At 39.4% G+C, this 20166-nt stretch overlaps 1 protein-coding gene across 13 annotated transcripts in view; it reads left to right on the forward strand.

Moving 5' to 3' along the window:
* The window catches only part of VEPH1 (ventricular zone expressed PH domain containing 1), a 254352-nt gene that overhangs the window by 112105 nt on the left and 122081 nt on the right, over positions 1–20166 (forward strand). Inside the window, exon 9 of one of the 13 annotated variants that reach the window (XM_019810520.3) lies at positions 1048–1266. The exons of the other annotated variants lie outside the window; for them this stretch is intronic. Coding sequence (XP_019666079.1) covers positions 1048–1078 — 31 coding nt within the window. The 3' untranslated portion in view covers positions 1079–1266. Of the gene's footprint in view, positions 1–1047; positions 1267–20166 lie in introns of those variants that run through there. 13 annotated transcript variants of the gene reach the window in all.

Consider the following 20166-nt stretch of genomic DNA (forward strand, 5'->3'; position numbering starts at 1 on the left):
ATGTCATAAACCCATGGAAGCGTAGCACAGGCAGTAACAGTTTCTTTTGTAGGCATTCAACTTCCCAAAGAAAACCAAACCCACTAACGATCTCAATGCAGAGTAACTTCTGAATAAATTATGGCATTTGCCAGAATTTTTTTTAATTTGTGAAAACCAGAATGTAACAAAGGATTTTCTAGAAAGTGAACAAAATATGGCAAAGGAACAAGAATGTAGTACAAATAATGATGTTTATAACACTCACTTATGTAGTCAACAAGTGTTTAGCAATTGCTTACTCTGTACCAGGAACTCTGTTAGAAGCTAGACATATATAGAGAGATAAAATATATTCCTTGTACCCAAAGAAAGATCACTTTCTTTTTTTAAAAAAACTTTTTAATGTTTATTTATTTTTGAGAGAGAGAGGGCAGAGGAGGGGCAAAGAGAGAGGGAGACACAGAATCCAAAGCAGGCCCCAGGCTCTGAGCTGTCAGCACAGAGCCCAATGAGGGGCTCGAACTCATGAGCCATGAGATCATGACCTGAGCCGAAGTCGGATGCTTAACCAACTGAGCCACTGAGGCACCCCTAAAAACCTCACTTTCTAATAGGGGAGATAAATATTTAAGTGGCTAAGAGAATAGTGGGAAGGTTATGCTTAATCAAGATGCAGCCAAGGAGTCTGGGGACCATAGAGATAGGGATGTCTACTTCTGTATGGAATGAAGAGGAATAGGAAACTGAGATCAGGGAAGGCTTCCCAGAAGAGATGATATTTTGAGCCAAGTCCTAAAAGATGACCAGATTGCACCAGGCAATCTTCTGGGCAGCATGTGAAAGAGCACACACTTTCTAGAAACATAAGCCATTTTGTATTGCTCGGGTATGTGTTAGAAGGTAATGTGAGTGAAGTGGTAAGCAGGGACCAGATGATGTTGGGTCTGACCCCTTCCTAAGGAGTTTGAATATTACTCAGTAGGCTAATGAAGAATCATTGTGGAGGTTTGTACATGGCAGGATATTATCAAAATCCATGTTTGAGGAAGCTTACTCTGATTCCAGTGAAGAGAATGTCTCAGAAGAGGCAGACTGAAGTCAAGTCCAGTGAGGGAAGGACAGAAGAGTGTCTCTGGGTATTGGCCATAAGGAAATTATTGAAGATTCTGAAGAGTGAGCTGCCAGTGGTATGGCTGGGGTTGAAAGGAGAGAGTGAATACAATGCATCAAACTGGCCCTTTCAAGAGGTTTGTGGGGAAAAAAATAAAGATCATGCGAGACTGAGGAAGAGGTTTTATTTTATTATCTTGTTATACTTTGAACACAGATGTCTTAGAAGTTAAAAAAAATTTCAAATATGTACTCTCATTTGATACTCATGACCACCCCCACAAGGCAGATATTATTCCTATTTTACAGAAGAAGAAACAGAGGGTTACAGGTGAGTTAAATGTCTTCCCAAGGTTACACAGTGAGTAGGTGATAGAGGATGGACTCCAACCTTAGCTTCACACTTCAGATCCTATACACTGGAAGGTATTCAGTTCTAGAGAAGGGACAGGGCTAATGTGAGACTAGTGTCAACTTTTGTGACTTTTTGGGGGTATCAAATGATGCATACCATTTCTAGTATGAAATAAGGATTCCCAAAACAAAAGAAGGCATCTTGACAAAATAGTGAGCATTTAATCATGAGGGTCCACTTTATGTCCAGCCTGGCACAAAGTCTGGAGGTTCCAAGAGATATAAGACACCATCCCTGCCCTCAAGAGGTCTGTAGACAGGTATGCAAGGAGGTTCTGGTAGAAGTGCATACAACAGACTGTGGAGCATGAGAGATATATTGTCTAACAGCCAGGAAATTACAGAATGTTTTACAGAGAAGGTCAAATTTAAGTTCATACCATATTTATTGAGTAGCTTCATGGGCCAGGCATTTCTCTAGATACTAGATTAAGTCGCACAGGATGAATGAGAGTTTCTCAGACAAGGGTAGAAAGGTTACTCCAAATACAGAAAAGAGCATGTGCAAAGATACACGGGCTTAAGAGTGTGTGACCCAAAGTAAGGAAAAGTAATTGGTTCATTGTGGTTGAAACAAGTACATCAGGGTAGGGTGGGAGAGTAAGCTGAAATGTTAGGTCAGAGGCAGATTATCAGAGGCTTTACACACTGTGTCGGGAAGTGAGGCGCTCATCCCTTAAGCAGTATGGAAGCTTGGAATGATTTTTATCCAGGGAGTGATCACAGCTCCTAACAGAGTAATTAGCAGATGGTAGGCCCTTTTAAATGTTTCTTCACTGAAGGATTTGGTAAATGAGGAAGTGGCTCAAGATGGGAGCACTGAATGGGTTTGGCTGGAGCAGCAGGAGAGTGACCAGGATGCTATTGTTGGAGCCCGAACAACAGGCTCTTTCAACTAAAGAGCCTGGACTAAATCATTAATGGAGGACCTAAGAAGTCAGGGCAAATCATTATAGTGAGGAGAGCACAGAATTATGAGGAATCGATTACCAGTAGGAAGGTAGGATGAGGAGAAGAGGGGGAGAGTAGATAAAACCCAGAGATACATAGTTTGAGTGGCTGCATACATATGGAAGATGATGTTAATAACCATGAAAAGAGGAGCAGGAGGGGAGCCCAAATGGCAGGCTCTTTTAGCCCCCTAGAGCCCACGGAGATATTATGTGGCCAATAGGGCCATCAAAGTCAACAATAGCTATTCATCCAAAGAAGACTAATTGCAAGTGCCGTTTTCTCTCAACACCATAGTTTTGATCTGTTGTTGCCTGGCTCAATATATAAATGCTTGTAAACCAGGGTTTCTAATTTTGGTACTATTGAAATTTGAGCTAATTAATCCTTGGTTATGGGGCTGTCCTGTGCATTATAGAATAGTTGTCAGCACCCCTGGACTCTGTCCACTAGATGCTGGTAGCAGTCCTCCCCCTAAGTTGTGGCACCAAAAATGTATCCAGACATTGCTAAATGTCCCCTGAGAGGCAAAAATCGCTTCCAGTTGAGAACTACCACTATATACATATTCCATTCAAAACAATAGCATTTTAACAGACTCACGACCTGCCTAGCAACAGCCTAAACACAGCGGTATCCAAGAAATCCAAGGCCTGCATCACAAAGGGGTGATTTGTCATTTGTATGCAAGCACAAAGTCACTGTTGGCCAATTTTCATGATGTGGTTTTAGAAATTTGGTTGAGAGCCTCTACAGCAGGTGTTTGGAGGAGCCATTTTGTATTCTGTGCACAGCCAGCCTGCTTATTTCTTCTTCCAGTGATGAGTGACATGTGTATCAGATGTGAAAGCTTAGGCACACATTCCGGCCAGTGTTCTATGTGTTCTCTATTGCTTCTACAAATGCAAAGCTGCACGAGGCCAGTTGGCATCCGTAAGAGTATATATTGAAAAATATTTACATAAAGGAAAAACACGTTACACAATAGTGTTACATTGGGCACTCTAACAAGAAAATTGACCCTTAATAAATAGGCCCAATCTCGGATGCCTAGGTGGCTCAGTGAGTTAAGCATCCAACTTTTGATTTAGACTCAGGTCATGATCTCACAGTTCATGAGTTCAAGCCCCATGTCAGGCTCTGCTCTGTGTCAGTGTGGAAGCTGCTTGGAATTCTCTCTCCCTCTCTCTCTGCCCCTACCCCACTTGTTCGTTCTCTCTTTCTCTCTCTCTCTCTCTCTCTCAAAAATAAATAAAACTTAAAATAAATAAATAGACCCAATCCAACTAGCGATAAACACATTCCCCATGAAAAGAAGAATTTAGGAGATATGTACAGAGGAGGAAAATTATAAGGTTTTACTATTAAAATATGAATCTGTATGTATGAGAATGCATTTCTATTTCTCCTCCTTTTGTTATTTTTCTGGGGAAAAAAAACACAAAGAGAAAAATTAAATGTGACGAGATCAAAACATCACCACTCACCTCCATCCTCAGTACTTCAGCCTTTCTCAATTCAAAATATTCACTCTGCCCATGTTCAACACTCACTGTCAGTCTTCCACTCGACTGTAATTATTCAGTGGGAACCTCAAAACACTGGTGTGGACAGCCAGCCTTCTGTATCAGCTGCTCATCCTCTCTGGGATGGTTACTAAGGCTTCTCTCTGAACATCTTTTCCCTGAATAGCCTTCATTGTGACCACTTAGCTTCAGTAATTTTAATCTGTGTCCCCCACAGAAGAAAGGTCTATACTTTTGTCTAAAGTACCCAACAAAGTCTGATCTTTACAATTAAAGGGGAAATGAATAAGTGAAGAGAGTTTGAAAGAAAATTAAAGATGATAAAATTCAAAACAGATGTCATCTAATTCACAAATCTGACACATCGCCCAGCAGGCCAGATTTTAGACTTCAGGCCAAAAATACAAGATTATCAAAAGAAAAACAATTAGCATCCTAGAGAGAATAAAAACCTGAAGTAGACAGGCACCTTCTTTGTGCCAAATCATTCTGAATTAATTGGGTGAGTTTTATTAGATGCACCAGGTAACATACTTGCACTTTTTTTGTTCCTATGTTTTAAAAAGAATGTCTATATCTAAACAATAAACCAATAGGAGCTAAATAACAGGACAGCCAAGCAAAACATTTAGAATTTGAATCTAATTCTGGAGGAGCAGAAAGAGGTAAGAGCAATTGTGGATTAAAAAGGAAGATGTCAAGATAAGGGAAAAGATCTATACCTTTCGAAATTGTGGGAGCCCTAAATCGCCTTCTGGGAAGCCACTAACCATTGAACCATATGCCATCCAGGACCAGGGGAATCTAGGGAAGGAGAGGGTGAGCTTCTGGCAACTGTGTGCTGGCTGAGCATTCAAGTGATCCTTTGACTAGGAGACATCTTTGCCCCGTGCATGTGATTCCAGGGAGGCTGCTCTAATCAGGCACCATCAGATTTGGGGACAGTTTGTCCCAGGTGGTCTTAGTAGATATTTAGGCTCAGGCCCCAGTTGGTGATAGAAACTTTGAGGGGTGGAAATTGTGAAAAGAAATCAGGGATAGGGGGTCAAGTAGGAGAAATGAGAAAAGACAGGGAGAAAGGGTAGCAACGAGAAAAGGCCCAGGGAAAAGCAGAGGACAAGGAGGGAGGGCATCTGAACACAGCCCAAGTCCCAGGGTTAGGTGGGGTGCGTGTGCGTCAGGGGGTTTCCAATTCCCTCAGATCCAGCTTTCAAACCCTAGCCAAAGCCATCAAGTCATGGGGAGAAAAAGTTGCTTATAAGAAAAGTTTTAACACAAAGCATGTGGTTAAAGCTTTCCCAAACATCTCTGGCTTGGTTAAGTGGGTGGTAAGTTCTTTTGTTGTTTTGGTGATAATGGTGGTAGTTGTGGTAAAATTTTGTGTTTATTCTTTGTTTTTAAGAATCAAGCTTGGTGAGGTGGGGGAAAGGAGAATGAAAGGTAAATTATAGTCAAAACTAAATGGGTGGGTATAAATCTGATTTGGGATAAATGGAAAGAGATGGCACAAAGGAGGGAAGGTAATAAAACAACAGTATGTTGGGGAGAATGAAGGGAAAACAGATTATGTTTATAAGAGAATGACTCCAGGAAATCTGTCCTCCTTGGAGTTGCCCCAGAGTTTTGGTTTATCCTAAATTTCATGCAATAAACATCAAAGAAATGGATTACAGGCGAGAACCGGGGATTTGAGTCAGGCTGTGGCCCTAATGTATAGCCAAGCAACATGGCCTGCAAAGACTGTTTCCAAACTGTGAGACCTTGTATAAGCAAGGTTGCAGAGTTCCCATCTTGATATCCTGGAGGTCACATCAGAACCTACCCCTGATGTAATACGCAGTCCCTGAAGGCATTGCCCAAGAAATTGAGAATACGGCTTTTTACTGGGTCCACAGCAGAAATTGCAGAAAGCAGTGGTCCAAGTTCTTTACAACTCTGCAAAGCAGTTATCTGTAGGTCTGGTCACACCTTTAACTAGCTCCCACCACATGATAGATTTTGTGCTAAGGATTTTTAACTATGTTTTATTGTTTAATCCTCACAACAAAGTCTTCCAGTATGTATTAGAACGACAGACGCTTCATCTTAAAATATAATGGAGTAAACCTTGTGGGCAGGCGAGAATAAAGGAAAATTCTCTACCCAATACTTACTCCCCTCTAGGTCCATGGCAGTTCTTGGAGTGCAATAGTGCAAATGCCCAGATGTTGGCTCATAGAATTTTCTTTCATTTCTTCCTTTGGTCTAGTCCAGTAGATCTCAAATGTTAGTGTGGATGAGATTTACAGTGCTCACAGTGCTTCAGAGATAATTCGAAAGAATTTTAAAGGAATGTCAAAGGTGACTTTTGCTTACTCCTCCCCAAAGTGATACACCCTCCTCCCCCCCACCCCCCACCCCCCCCCCCGCCACCTTTTATCATTATCTTCTAGAACACCCTCCATCCCTCTTTTCCCTTTGAAGGCTTGCCTTCTCTAAGACTCTAATTCAGTACCACTTCCCCATGAGATGTTTCTCACCCACCTCTGCCCACTGTAACCTTCTCTGAACTGCTACAGTTCATCCTGCCTTTCCATTCTTCTGTACCCACAATCCTGCCCTGAAGTGTTAGGTAGCTTTCTGTGTGCCTCTCTAGTTTTCCCCAAACTTGAGAGAGCTACTTTTCAGAGCCTATTGCTCTATGGAAGGAAAATAGAGTCTTAAAAATGCTTATAAGAGTTCCCACTTTTTTAGGCAAGACATGTTTATACGAAGAGAAATTGATTCTTTGAGAGCAACTCTTGGCTCAGGGAATATACATGAGGAGGTTCAGGACCATAATTAAAAACATGTGATGTTCTGGTCAACATTGCCCCCTGCTTAGGAAAAGCTGAATGTAATTTCGCCCCACCAAGGTAACCAGAGTTTTAAGAAAAAAACAAGTATATATCTTTTCAATCTAGAGAGTTCTATGCTGGTCTCTCATATAAAAAGTGAATTGTAACAGCTGTTTGTGGCAGTAGCTGTGGCTGTTGTTACTCCTCCATGTGCAGGGAAGGAAGGGCTTCAGTTTTTTGCCCCTCTTCTTACCGAGGAGATTAAGCCTGACATGTGGTACCATTTATGTTCCATGTGTTGTTCATTTACTCCACCATTTGTCCTTCCTTAAAGCAGCATTTATGGCGATGTGAAGGTCTGTAAAGGTATTTCAGGAATTCGTTTATCAGCAAGAGATGTAGGTGGGAGACATCATTATCAGCTTTGGAGACAATGAAGCAAGCCCAGGGAGCTTGAGGCCCCAGAGGGGCTGGCTCCGTGAGTGTGGACAAAGAGGGGTGGAGAAGGGAGGCGGGGCGAGGCCCTGCCAAGGAGCATGAGCAACGCAATTGCCGATTTGCGAGGGGATCCAGGCTTTTTGCCCATAACACAGAAGTGTTTAAAAACACAAGACACACCAAAAAGGAAGAGACGTTTTCATCAAGCTCCCATGGCTTGGCTTCCTCTTTCAAAAAAGACAGGAGACACCAAAGCTTTAGCATGGAGAAAAGGAAAAAATGCGCTTGTGGAAGAGAAGGTGAGAGGGACTTGACCCTCTATAGCCTCTTGCAGGAGGGGTAACCCTCCCTGGTTCTTTTTTGATATTAATCATAATTGAACTCTGAGGTTGCTATTTGCGTGGCATGTCCTGAGTTTTGAACACCTTTTCAGTTTTGGTTAAAGGGGATGCCAAAAGTCATTTTTCAGATCACTATGAAGGGTTGCTCAGTGATTGTATGTCAACTCTTTTCTGGTGTCTTGTTTCCCACAGAATGTTACTCAAAGATATGAAGGTAAAATGATTCTTGCTAGTTACTGCATTATCACCAATGTCATTATATGTATTACTTATCCCTGGGGTAGATTCAGATGCAGCCTGAACCAAACACCTACAGAGAGGCAGGTGGGAAAGCTATGTGAAGTGGGTGCAGTCTGGAAGCAGATACTTTGTGCTGGGTTTACTAGTTGACCTTCAGTAAGTTACTGAACTTCTCTGTGCCTAAGCTTCTCCATCTGTAAATGGAGGAAGTAGCAGGATTTGACCCACTGGATTATGTAAGAAGTAATACATGTAGCAGACCTGAACAGTGAGTGGCTTATGCATAGAAAGCTCTCAGTAAATATTAACTATTGGCATCAGTACTCTCTTCCAGGTGGGCACTATAGTAGGTGCTTTCGCTTAACATGTCCCTTATACCAGAGCTACTAAAAGTGTAGCTCATGAACCAACACCAGTCTGCAAACATTTTTACTAGCCTGTGATGAGGTTATTTGCAGAAACTGAAAATAAGAGTTTAGCAATTTGACATTGCTGCAATATCCAAATGGATGATCAGTGGGCTTATACTCAGTTCTTTGTCTTATTCGCTTTATTTCTCTGGTCATTTATTTTTATCATATTTCACAAAAATATTGCTCACAAAAATATCATATTTCACAAAAACATATGAAAATTAAAAAAGCAAAAAGCTGGTTCTGTTCCACAGGTCATTTGAAAAGCATTGCATTAGATCCTCGATGTAGCTAAACCCAGGCAGAGCTTAGAACTCTCTTCAGTGACTAATATTTTGCTCTCCAAACTTTCCTTTGGGACTTAAAGAAAGACATTTAATAAATGAGAGAGAATGAACACAACACTTCAGCGATGATTGAGATCGACGATTGTGGGATAGCTCAGCCTAAGAAAAATAGTTCTTAATGATGTTCAGCTTTACCATCAGGCAAAAGGTGGACTTTTTATTAGGTTGAAGGCTGTTGGCTAGACTTTGATATAGGTTGGCAGGAATTGAATCACAGGATTTTGTTTTGTGTAGTGTTCTGTCCCCAACTCAGTCATTGGTGTGTTTTGACTGACTTTACCCCCTCTCCCCATTTCTAGGTAGCTATACATTTCTACCTATTAAAAATGGGGTAAGATATCATATTTGGGGTGGAAACTATGATAGGATGTATCAAGAAGGAAAACAACCATTATTTTGTTCTTCCAGTGTCAAAAGCTGGCAAGTGACAATGTATCAACTTTTTTCTTCTCCTGTGATTTCATTTTCATGGTAGATAACCTCTCTTTAATCCTTTTACCTGCTCTCATCCCTAGACAGTAATGTTAGCCCAGAAAAAAAGGAGCATGTTGTTTTTACAGTTCTTACCCTTGATTCAAAGCATTCTAATGACATTACTACTCTACATTTTTATATTTCTTTATACTTAACAGAGTGCTTTTGTGACTTGGGCCACATTCAGATGCCAATTCGTTAAGATCCAGCTGTCTTCTGTTAAGGCTGCTATTCATCTGACCTGCCCATTCTAGTCTCAGGACTCCTGACTAAAGAGTTAAGGCACATCTGAACCACCAGTCAGTGGCAAAACTGACAAGGTACCTTTACCTCGGAATCACAGGGGCTTTGCATTTTTTGCTCATGCTCTTTCCATATCCCATTCTCTCTCATCCTGGCTGAAAGAAAAGTGAGCAAATAAATGCCTGAACATCTGCATTAGAGAAGCCACTTCCTCATATGAGGGCTTTTAACTTTTATTCTGACTATTGGGAACTTTCTGTCTACAATTGCTCAGAATTTATACTTACAGCACAGAGGGTTTTTTTGTTGTTGTTGTTTTGTTTAGTTTTTATTTTTTTTTTTAATTTTTTTTCCAATGTTTATTTATTTTTTAGGACAGAGAGAGACAGAGCATGAACGGGGGAGGGGCAGAGAGAGAGGGAGACACAGAATCGGAAACAGGCTCCAGGCTCTGAGCCATCAGCCCAGAGCCTGACGCGGGGCTCGAACTCACAGACCGGGAGATCGTGACCTGGCTGAAGTCGGACGCTTAACCGACTGCGCCACCCAGGCGCCCCCGTTTTGTTTTGTTTTTAAACTACTTCTGCATCTCAGTAGCAAGGGCAACTATCCTTTAGGATACTACAGAAGTAAAAGCATTGTATAGTCCCCCTGGCTCTGAGCAGGAGACACTCATCTTCCAAGTTTGGTATCACCTACACAAGCTGCCTTCCTCTGGTGTCACATGTCCACACTGGGCAGCAGCCACCCAGGGTTTTACCGTTTGATTTTTTCATGCCCATTCTGTATGGGCGACACTGTCAAATCCAATGTATAATGCTTTCAGCAATCTGATGATGCTCTGTCACTAATTCCATCTTTATATGACAAGAATGAGACTTAGACTTCTAAAAAGATTTGCCACATCACTAATAAACAGGAGATTGGAGTCGTGAACCTTCCCTGTAAGGCTATGTTCAGTTCATTTCCCCACAACCATCTCCTTTTGAGAACCCTTTAAAAAGTCTTGTGTGAATGAAATTCACCGTGGAATCATTTCATTTTAGGCAAAGTTGTATCAGTGGCACGACTGGCTCCCATATAACCAGGCACCTAGTGGACTCTGCTCTTGCCCATTCAGTCAGAGGCCAAATTGAGTACCAAGACCTAGACTTATCACCGTCCTTTCCCTTAGTATTTGAGTGTGACTGTTCCAGAACTGTTACCTATTATAGTCCCAAATCAGATGACAGCACTGTGGTGCTGGGGGATCCTCTGTTATTCTTATGATGACCGATGAGCCAAGAAATTGCTAAAGAGTAAAGAACATAACATCCTAAGAATTTAGGACTCCAATGTGGATTTGATCCATTATGTTCTTCTACTTCTCCTCTAACAGAATTAACTTTGCAGGAGTACATAATCTGGACATGGGATCACAAGCCAAGATTGTCAAACGTTAATTAATACTACTTTGCTTTGACTTAAGGATCCAGGAAGTGCAGCTGCCAGTCTCTCCACCTCTGCCAGTTTCATAGTCCCATCTTGAGGTACAGTGAGAGCAGTGAGCTAGCTGCCCAAGGGCTAATTTGTTTCCAAGGGAAGTCCAGCTCACACAAGAGGGGGGTAATTAGGCCTCCCCCTGAGCATCCCTAGAGGTACTTTTTAAAACTTTACTTTGGCAACAAGACCAGAAACTGTTCAGACTGGAAATCATCTGAGCCTCTTGTAATATGGCATGTTGAGTTAAAGCCAAGTTAATATCTAGCGGATTATAGAGCTCTGACAAAGATTTCTGTAAAGTTACCTCTGGAGTTAAAAGTGACAAATGGAAGAGAAATAACAACCCCCTACATGAGCCCAACCCACTGGCCCCCAGCAAGTAAACACACACAGGACAAATGGCTCCACCAGTGTTGTTTGTATTTGTGATGCATTTCCTTGCTCTCCGAGGAAAGCAGAGTTTATCTCCAGAAAAGCGTTTTGGTTTTGAACAAATTCTCTCCTGTCTTTTTATAGCAAATTAAAAACTAGAAGAAGTGAAGGAGCAGTGAATGTTTATTATAAATTCTAACTTCTACCTACCATTTCCTGACCTTCTAACCTGTTGGAACAAACACTGATCCTAACTCCCTGACAGCAAAATCCTATGACAAAACCCAGTTGGATCGATGGCCAGTGACAAAAAGTTCTCTTTGGTCCATCTTGTGGCTTCGGCTGCTTTGGTGACTCTTCATTACCATCCCTGTCCCCTAACTCCTGTGTTATGCAAATCTCCAAATCATAAAAACAAGGAAGATTGTGTATAAGAGAAACTCTTTGTGGTGAGAATTCCACTTATCAGAAATGCTCACCAGCTTCAAATGAAGATATCACTTCTCTGACCCAGACATTTTATTATTTCTTCACTCTTCTTATCTGGCCTTTTGCAAATCCCTCATTTTACTCCTACTCTTGCTCCCTGCTTCTCTACATTTGATATTTAGCAAATGACATTGCCCCACCTCCAACCCCCTATAGGCCAGGGGAAGTGGCCAGTGCCTCATGGACATCTGGTGGAATTCAGGAAATTTTTGACGTGCAGAGAGTAGGCTGGCTTTAGAAACCAAGGTGGTCTTAGTTCATTTATTCCACAAACATTTCAGGTACCTGTGTGTGTGTGTCAAGTACTATTTCAGATACAAGAGAACAAAGATGAACAGTACAGGTCCCTGCCCACCAAGCAGTAGGGATTTACCCCAGGATACGGTTGCCAGATTTAACAAATAGGACACCCAGTTGAATTTCAGATAAAGAACAAATAATTTTTTAGTATAAGTATAATCATTTTAGTATAGTAGAATACACTTTTAGTATGCCCCACTAGAGGTATACCTGTACTTAAAAAATTATTTGTTGCTGATCTGGAATTCAAATTTGGCTGCGTATCCTGTATTTTATTGGGCAACCCTACCCTAGAGGCACTGGACTTGCCCCTCTTAGGGCCAGTGGATGTCTAGGGACAACCCATAACTTCTCTCGTGCTCAAAGTCCCCTCTGAGGGATGTGACAAGGCAATCTGAAAATGAAAGAAGGCATGCTCCCAGCTATTAGAGGTCTGACTCACTCAGGCCATGGCTTCATAGCCAACACTTGGTAACTAGAGACAGGGGCAGGGAAAGGGAGCTGAGTGTCTTCTCCTAAAGTCTGAACAGTAGTTCCCTACAGGATATGGAATATTGGTCTGCCTGTGTCTAGACCACTGATACTTTCTCTATATATTAACACAAGAAAGACAGGGCAGGGGCGCCTGGGTGGCGCAGTCGGTTGAGCGTCCGACTTCAGCCAGGTCACGATCTCGCAGTCCGTGAGTTCGAGCCCCGAGTCGGGCTCTGGGCTGATGGCTCAGAGCCTGGAGCCTGTTTCCGATTCTGTGTCTCCCTCTCTCTCTGCCCCTCCCCCGTTCATGCTCTGTCTCTCTCTGTCCCAAAAATAAAAATAAAAAAACGTTGAAAAAAAAAAAAAATCTTAAAAAAGAAAGACAGGGCAGATGAAGTTTCTAAAGGAATAGTAATAATAATTGTTATTAATAATAATAATAAATTAATAATGACAGTAATACTAATAATAAAATCTAACATCTATTGAGCAGTGTATTCTCTGTCAGGAGCAGTACTTTACACCGATTCTGTTGTTTCATCTTTGCAACAACACTTGAGTAAAGTACAGTTGTTTTTCCTATTGTATAGGGAAATTGATATAAAGAGTACAAAAAATAAAATAAAGATCTCTGCAAGTATTATTTTAAAAAGTCAGAAACTGATCTAGTAAAATTATCTAGGGAGATTTACTATAATCATATGAAGTTTGAAGTTTTTTTGGAAGAAAATGCTATTGCTTAACTCTTATTATAACCCAGAGCTTTATGTAGAAAGAAAACAAAAACCCTAGTGAATTTGTGGGAAACTCCCTTTAACAAGTCATATGTTTTAAGATTTAAAAATTTGCATAATGTTCAATATCTGATGTGTGCATATTGGGTATACTTCATGCCTTAAAGTTTTGTAAGTTTTAATAAGCCAAGCTATAGAAATTTCTGAAATAAAGTACAAATATAAAGGTATCTTTCACTTATGAAATGTGATTAGAATCCAAGGAATCAGAGAAATACTTTAGTTTGGTGACTATACATGGACTATCATGGATAGAAAATAAATACTTGCTCCTCAAATTTCTCATTTTGAGACGGTCATTGAATATTTTATTTATTTATTTAAATGTTTAATTCTATTCTAGTTAACATACAGTGTTATGTTAGTTTCGGATATACAATATATTGATTCAACAATTCCATACATGACCCCATTCTCATCATGACAAGTACACTTCTTAATCCCCATCACCTATTTCACCCATACCCTACCCACCTCCCCTCTGTTAACCCTCAGTTTGTTCTCTGTAATTAATTGATTCTCTATATATGATTGGTTTCTCTCTCCCTCTCTCATTTTTTCCCCTTTGCTTGTTTTTGTTTATTTGTTTCTTACATTCCACATATGAGTGAAATCATATGGTATTTGTCTTACTCTGACTATTATATTTCACTTTGCATTATACTCTCTAATCAATCCATGTTGCTAAAAATGGCAAGACTTCATTATTTTATATGGCTGAATAATATTCCCTTGTGTGTGTGTGTGTGTGTGTGTGTGTGTGTGTGTGTGTGTACCACCTTTTTATCTACTCATCTATCAATGGACACTTGGGCTGCTTCCATATTTTGGCTATTATAAATAATGCTGCAATAAACATAGGGGTGCATATATCTTTTTGAGTTCATGTTTTTGTATTCTTTGGGTAAATATACAATAGTGGAATTACTGAATCATAAGGTAGTTCTATTTTTAATTATTTAAGGAACTTCCAAATTGTTTTCCACAGTGGCTGCATTCCCACCAACAGTGCAAGAGGGTTCCTTTTCCACCATATCCTCACCAACACTTGTTTCTTATCTTATTGATTTTAGCCATTCTGACAGGTGTGAGATGATATCTCATTGTGGTTTTGATTTGTATTTCCCTAATAATGAATGATGTTGAGTATCTTCATATGTCTGTTGACCATCTGGCTGTCTTCTTTGGAGAAATGTCTATTCATGTTCTGCCCATTTTTAATTGGATTATTTGGTGTTGAGTTCTATAAGTCCTTTATATATTTATCAGCTATGTCATTTGCGAATATCTTCTCTCTCATTTGGTAGCTTGCCTTTTAGTTTTGTTGATTATTTCTTTGGCTATGCAGAGGCTTTTTATTTTGATGTAGTTCTAATAGTTAATTTTTGCTTTTGATCCTCTTGCCTTAGGAGACATATTTAGAAAAATGTTGCTATAGCCAATGTCAGAGACATTATTGCCTGTGTTTTCTTCTAGGATTGTTATGGCTTTCAGGTCTCACATTTAAATCTTTAATCCATTTTGCGTTTATTTTTTTGTATGATGTGAGAAAATGGTCCACTTTAATTTTTTTGCATGTGGCTGCCCAGTTTGTTGAAGAGACTGTCTTTTTTCCCATTGGATATTCTCTCCTACTTTGTCAAGTATTAATTGACCATATAATCATGAGTTTCATTCTGTGAAATCCTTCCTCTGTTCCACTGATCTATGTGTCTGTTTTGGGGCCAACACCATACTGTTCTGATTGCTACAGCTTTGTAGTATATCTTGAAACCTGGGATTGTGATACCTCCAGTTTTGTTCTTTTTCAAGATTGATTTGATTATTCAGGGTTTTTGTGGTTCCATACCAATTTTAGGATTATTTGTTCTAGTTCTGTGAAAAATACTATTGTATTTTGATAGGGATGGCATTAAATCTGTAAATTGCTTTGGGTAGTATGGACATTTCAACAATATTTGTTCTTTCAATCCATGAGTATAGAATGTCTATCCATTTGTTTGTGTCATCTTTAATTTCTTTCATCAGTATTTCATTTTTTTCAGAGTATAGGTCTTTCACCTCCTTGGTTGGGTTTATTCCCATATATTTCATTGTTTTTGGCACAATTATATTAGGATTATTTTTTAAATTTCTCTTTCTTCTACTTCATTATTGCTGTATAGAAATGCAATTTATTTCTGCATATTGGTTTTGTATCCTGTGACTTTATCAAAGTCATTTATCAGTTCTAGTAGACTTTTTTTTTTGATGGTGTTGTTAGAATTTTTTATATATAGTATCATGTCATCTGTAAATAGTGAATGTCTTACTTCTTCCTTACCAATTTGTGTGCCTTTTATTTCTCTATCTTGTCTAATTGCTGTGGATAAAATTTCCAGTATAGAAGTAAGGAGAGTGGACTATCCTTGTGTTATTCCTGATCTTAGGGGAGGAGCTCTCAGTGTTTCACCATTGGGTATGATGTTTGCTGTGGGGTTTTCATACATGGTCTTTAATATGTTGAGGTATATGCCCTCTAAACCTATTTTGTGGAAGGTTTTTATCATGAATAAATGTTGTAGGTTGTCAAATCTTTTTTTTGTATTTATTGAAATAATCATATAGTTTTTATTCTTTCTCCTGATGATGTATTGTATCCCTTTGACTGATTTATGAATACTGAACCACCTTTGTGTCTCAGGAATAAATCCTACTTGAAGGTAGTGCATGGTTTTTTTAATGTATTGTTGGATTCAGTTTGCTAGTATTTTATTGAGGATTTTTGCATCTATGTTCATGAGAGATATTTGCCTGAAGTTCTCTTTTTTTGTGTGATATCCTTATCTGGCTTTGGAATCAGGGTGATAATGGTCTCCTGGGATGAATTTGGAAATTTTGCTTCTTCTATTTTTTTTGGAATAGTTTGAGAAGAATAGGTATTAACTCATCTTTAAATATTTGGTACAATTCACCTGTGAAGCCATCTGGTCCTGGACTTTTGTTTGTTGGGAGTTTATTGATTACTGATTCCATCTCATTGTTAATAAGGGGTCTGTTTACATTTTCTATTTTTTCCTGGTTCAGTTTTGAAGATTGTATGTTTTTGGGAATTTATCCATTTCTTCTATATTGTCCAATTTGTTGGCCTAAATTTTTCATAATATTCTCTTACAATCCTTTGTATTTCTGTGGTGTCACTCATTATTTTTCCTCTTTCATTTCTCATTGTTTGAGTCACCTCACTCTCTGCCTTTCTCCCTCTCTCTCTTTATGAGTCTGGCTAAAAGTTTATCAATTTTGTTGCTCTTTTCAAAGAACGTGTTCTACTACTTTTTGTTTTGCTTTGTTTTAGTTTCTATTTCATTTGTTTCTCTTCTAATCTTTATTATTTCCTTCCTTATACTGGTTTTGGGTTTTGTTTGTTCATCTTTATCTAGCTCCTTTAGGGGTATGAGTAGGTTGTTCATTTGAGTTTTTCTTGCTTCTTGAGGTAGGCCTGTATTGCCACAAACTTCCCTCTTAGAACAGCTTTTGCTTTTGCAAAGATTTTAGACCATTGTGTTTTTATTTTCATTTGTCTCCATATTTTTAAAATGTTCTTGTTGAATTCTTGGTTGATTCATTCATTGTTTAGGAGCATGTTATTTAACCTCCATGTATTTGTATTATTTCCAGATTTTTTTCTTGTTGATTTCTAGTTTCATACTGTTGTTTTAAAAAAAAAAAGGTATGCATGATTGCAATCTATTTGAATTTGTTGAGGCTTCTTTTGTGGCCTAATATGTGATCTTCTGGAGAATGTTCCCTGTGCACTTGAAAAGAATGTGTGTTCTGCTGTTTTAGGATGGAATATTCTGAATATATCAGTTAGATCCATCTGGTCCAATGTGTCATTCAAAGCCACTGTGTTCTTGTTGGTTTTCTGTTTGCATGATCTGTCCATCAGTGTAAATGGGGTGTTAAAGTCCCCTACGATTATTGCATTACTATCAATGACTTTCTTTATGTTTGCTATTAGCTGCTTTATGTATTCAGGTTCCTCCATATTGGGTACATAAATATTTACAATTGTTATATCTTCTTGTTGGATTGTTCCCTTATTATTATATAGTGTCCTTCTTTGTCTCTTATTACAGTCTTTGTTTTAAAGTCTACTTTGTATGATATAAGTATTGCTACTCTGGCTTTCTTTCAACTTCAATTTGCATGATAAATGCTATTCAGTCCCTTCATGTTCAATCTGCATATGTCTTTAGGTCTTAAGTAAGTTTCCTGTAGGCAGCATATAGATGGGTCTTGTTTATTTATCCAATCCGTCACTCTATGTCTTTTGGTTGGGGCATTTAGTCCATTTATATTCAAAGTAATTATTGATATGAATGTACTTATTGCCATTTTGTTACTCGTGTTTTGGTTGTTTTTGTAGTTTTTCTCTGTCCTTTCTACTCTTCCTCTCCTCTCTTATGGTTTGCTGACTTTCTTTAGTGATACACTCTGATTCCTTGCTCCTTTTTTTTGTATATTTATCCCTGGTTTTTGATTTGTGGATACTAATAAGTTTGCCTATAACATCTTATACACATAGCAGTCTATATTAAATTGATGGTCATGTAAGTTTGAAATCATTTGTACTCCTCTATCCCCATGTTTTAGGTATATGATATCAAACTTTATGACCTTTTATTTTGTGAGTTGCTTCACTGATTTTTAGAGATATAATTAATTTTACTGGTTTTGTCCTTCCTACTCTTCTTACTCCTACTTATGTCTTTCCTTTCCACTCAAAGGGTCTGCTTTAACATTTCTTGTCAGGCTGGTTTAGTGGTCATGAATTCCTTTAACTTTTGTTTGTCTGGGAAACATTTATTTAGGTTTACTTCTTTATTTTGAGAGAGAAGGAGAGCACAAGTGGGGAAGGGAAGAGAGAGGGAGAGAGAGAATCCCAAGCAGACTCTGCACTGTCAGCATGGATCCTGATGTGGGGCTTGAACTCACAAACCATGAGATCATGACCTGAGCCAAAGTCAAGAGCTAGATGCTTAACTGACTGAGCCACCCAGGCACCCGTGTCTGGGAAACTCTTAATTTCTCTTTCTATTTTGAATGATATCTTTGCTGGATAGAGTATTCTCAATTGCAGATTTTTTTTTTCCTTTCAGCATTTTGAATGTATCATGCCATTTCCTTCCAGCCCTCAAAGTTTCTGCTGAAAAATTAACTGACAGCCTTATAGGGTTTCCCTTGTAACTTTTCTTTCTTCTTGCTGCTTTTAAAATTCTCACTTTATCACAACTCTGCTATTTTATTTACTATAAGTCTTTGGTTGGATCTCCTTGGGTTGGTTTTGTTGGGAGTTCTCTGTGCCTCCTGGCTCTGGATTTCTGGGTTTTTTTCCCCAGATTTGGGAAATTTTCAGCTATTATTTCTTCAAATAAATTTTCTGCCCCTTTTTAATCTCTTCTTCTTCTGGGATCCCTATAATGCAAATGTTACCACATTTGATGGTGTTGTGGAGTTCTCTAAGTCTTTTTTTTTCATTTTTTATTTTTTTCTCTCTCTTCTCAGCTTGACTACTTTCTATTACTCTGTCCTCCTACTTGCTGATCTGTTCTTCTGATTACTATTTATTCTATCTAGTGTATTTTTATTTTCAATTATTGAGTTCTTCATCCTATTGGTTCTTTCTTATGTTTTCTATGTCTTTGTTAAAGGGTCCTCCACTCTTTTTCAAGTCCAAAGAATATCTTTATGACCATTACTTCACATTCTCTGTCTGGCATATTACTTATCTCTCTTTCATTTAGCTCTCTTGCTGTGACTTTGTCTGTTTTTTCATTAAAGACATATTGCCTTGTCTTCTCATTTTGTCTAACTCCGTGTCTCTCTCTATGTGTTAGGAAAGTTAGCTTCATTTCCTGATCTTGAAAGTAGTAGCCTTTCAAGTCCACTTGACTTGAAGAAGAAGAAGTCCTGTAGTACCCTGCAGTACAATGTCCCCTGTTCACCAGAACCTGTTGTTTCAGGGGTGTCTCCTATGTGTGTTGCATGCACCCTACTGTTTTTGCTGAGCCCCTTTTGCCTTCAGCTCTGTCGTTTGCAGTGGCTTTCTTTGCCTGTTGTGGGCAGGGTTTGGTCCCTGTGTTGTTGTTTGGTCAGTTTGGGTCTGCCTTGATCTTGAGTTGAGTCAGACCAGGAATTTGCCAGAGATGCAGTAGCATTGATCGGTAACATGCTTTCCCTGTGTTGTCCCCTGAGAAGGTTTAGTTTGTGGCTGGGGCCTGTATTCAGACCTGATGGCTGCCCCTAGCCCACTGGGGGCATGTCTACAGGAGAATGTGTGGACAGAGCTTATGGTCTTAGCATGGTTTGTGCAGGTTTGTCATGGGAGGAGACCTTGATCTGCTTTAGGAAACTGGAGCAGAGCCAGAGGAGGCATGTCTTCAAGAGAAGGCAGGGGTGGGGCATGGTGTTAACATGTTAGGTGGAAAGTGTTCCATGATGTGCTGTTCCCCCAGATGTCCATGTGTGTAGACTGGGGGTCGGGGGAGGTGGGGGATGTTGCTTGCCATCTCCTCTTTTCCTGGAAAAGTCTCCTAAAGACATCTGACCCTCTAGCACATGCTGAGATTAGGAAATAAACCTTCCTATATATCCCAACCATGTTTCAAACTGCTATTTCTATGCTGTATCTCTGCAGAGCTGTTTGTTGTCCTATCTCTTTAAAGACAGTAATTCAGTTTCTTCTTGCCCTCTGGCTCTCCCAGAGTGGAGCCTACTGAATTTTAAAGTTCCAGATGTTAATCTCCTATTGTAAGAGCTCACAAAATTTGTCCCCTGTGGTTTCCAAAACAACATGTTATAGGAATTCATCTTACCTGTGTGGGTTCCCCATGCCTGAGGTGCTTGGTGTGAGGGTTTGTTTCTCTCCTCTCTTCATACCTGTGGTGTCTCTTCCTCTGTGGACAGTCCTGTGGGTCC

The sequence above is a fragment of the Felis catus genome, chromosome C2 (assembly GCF_018350175.1).
Source record: "Felis catus isolate Fca126 chromosome C2, F.catus_Fca126_mat1.0, whole genome shotgun sequence".
NCBI classification, from domain to species: Eukaryota; Metazoa; Chordata; class Mammalia; order Carnivora; family Felidae; genus Felis; species Felis catus.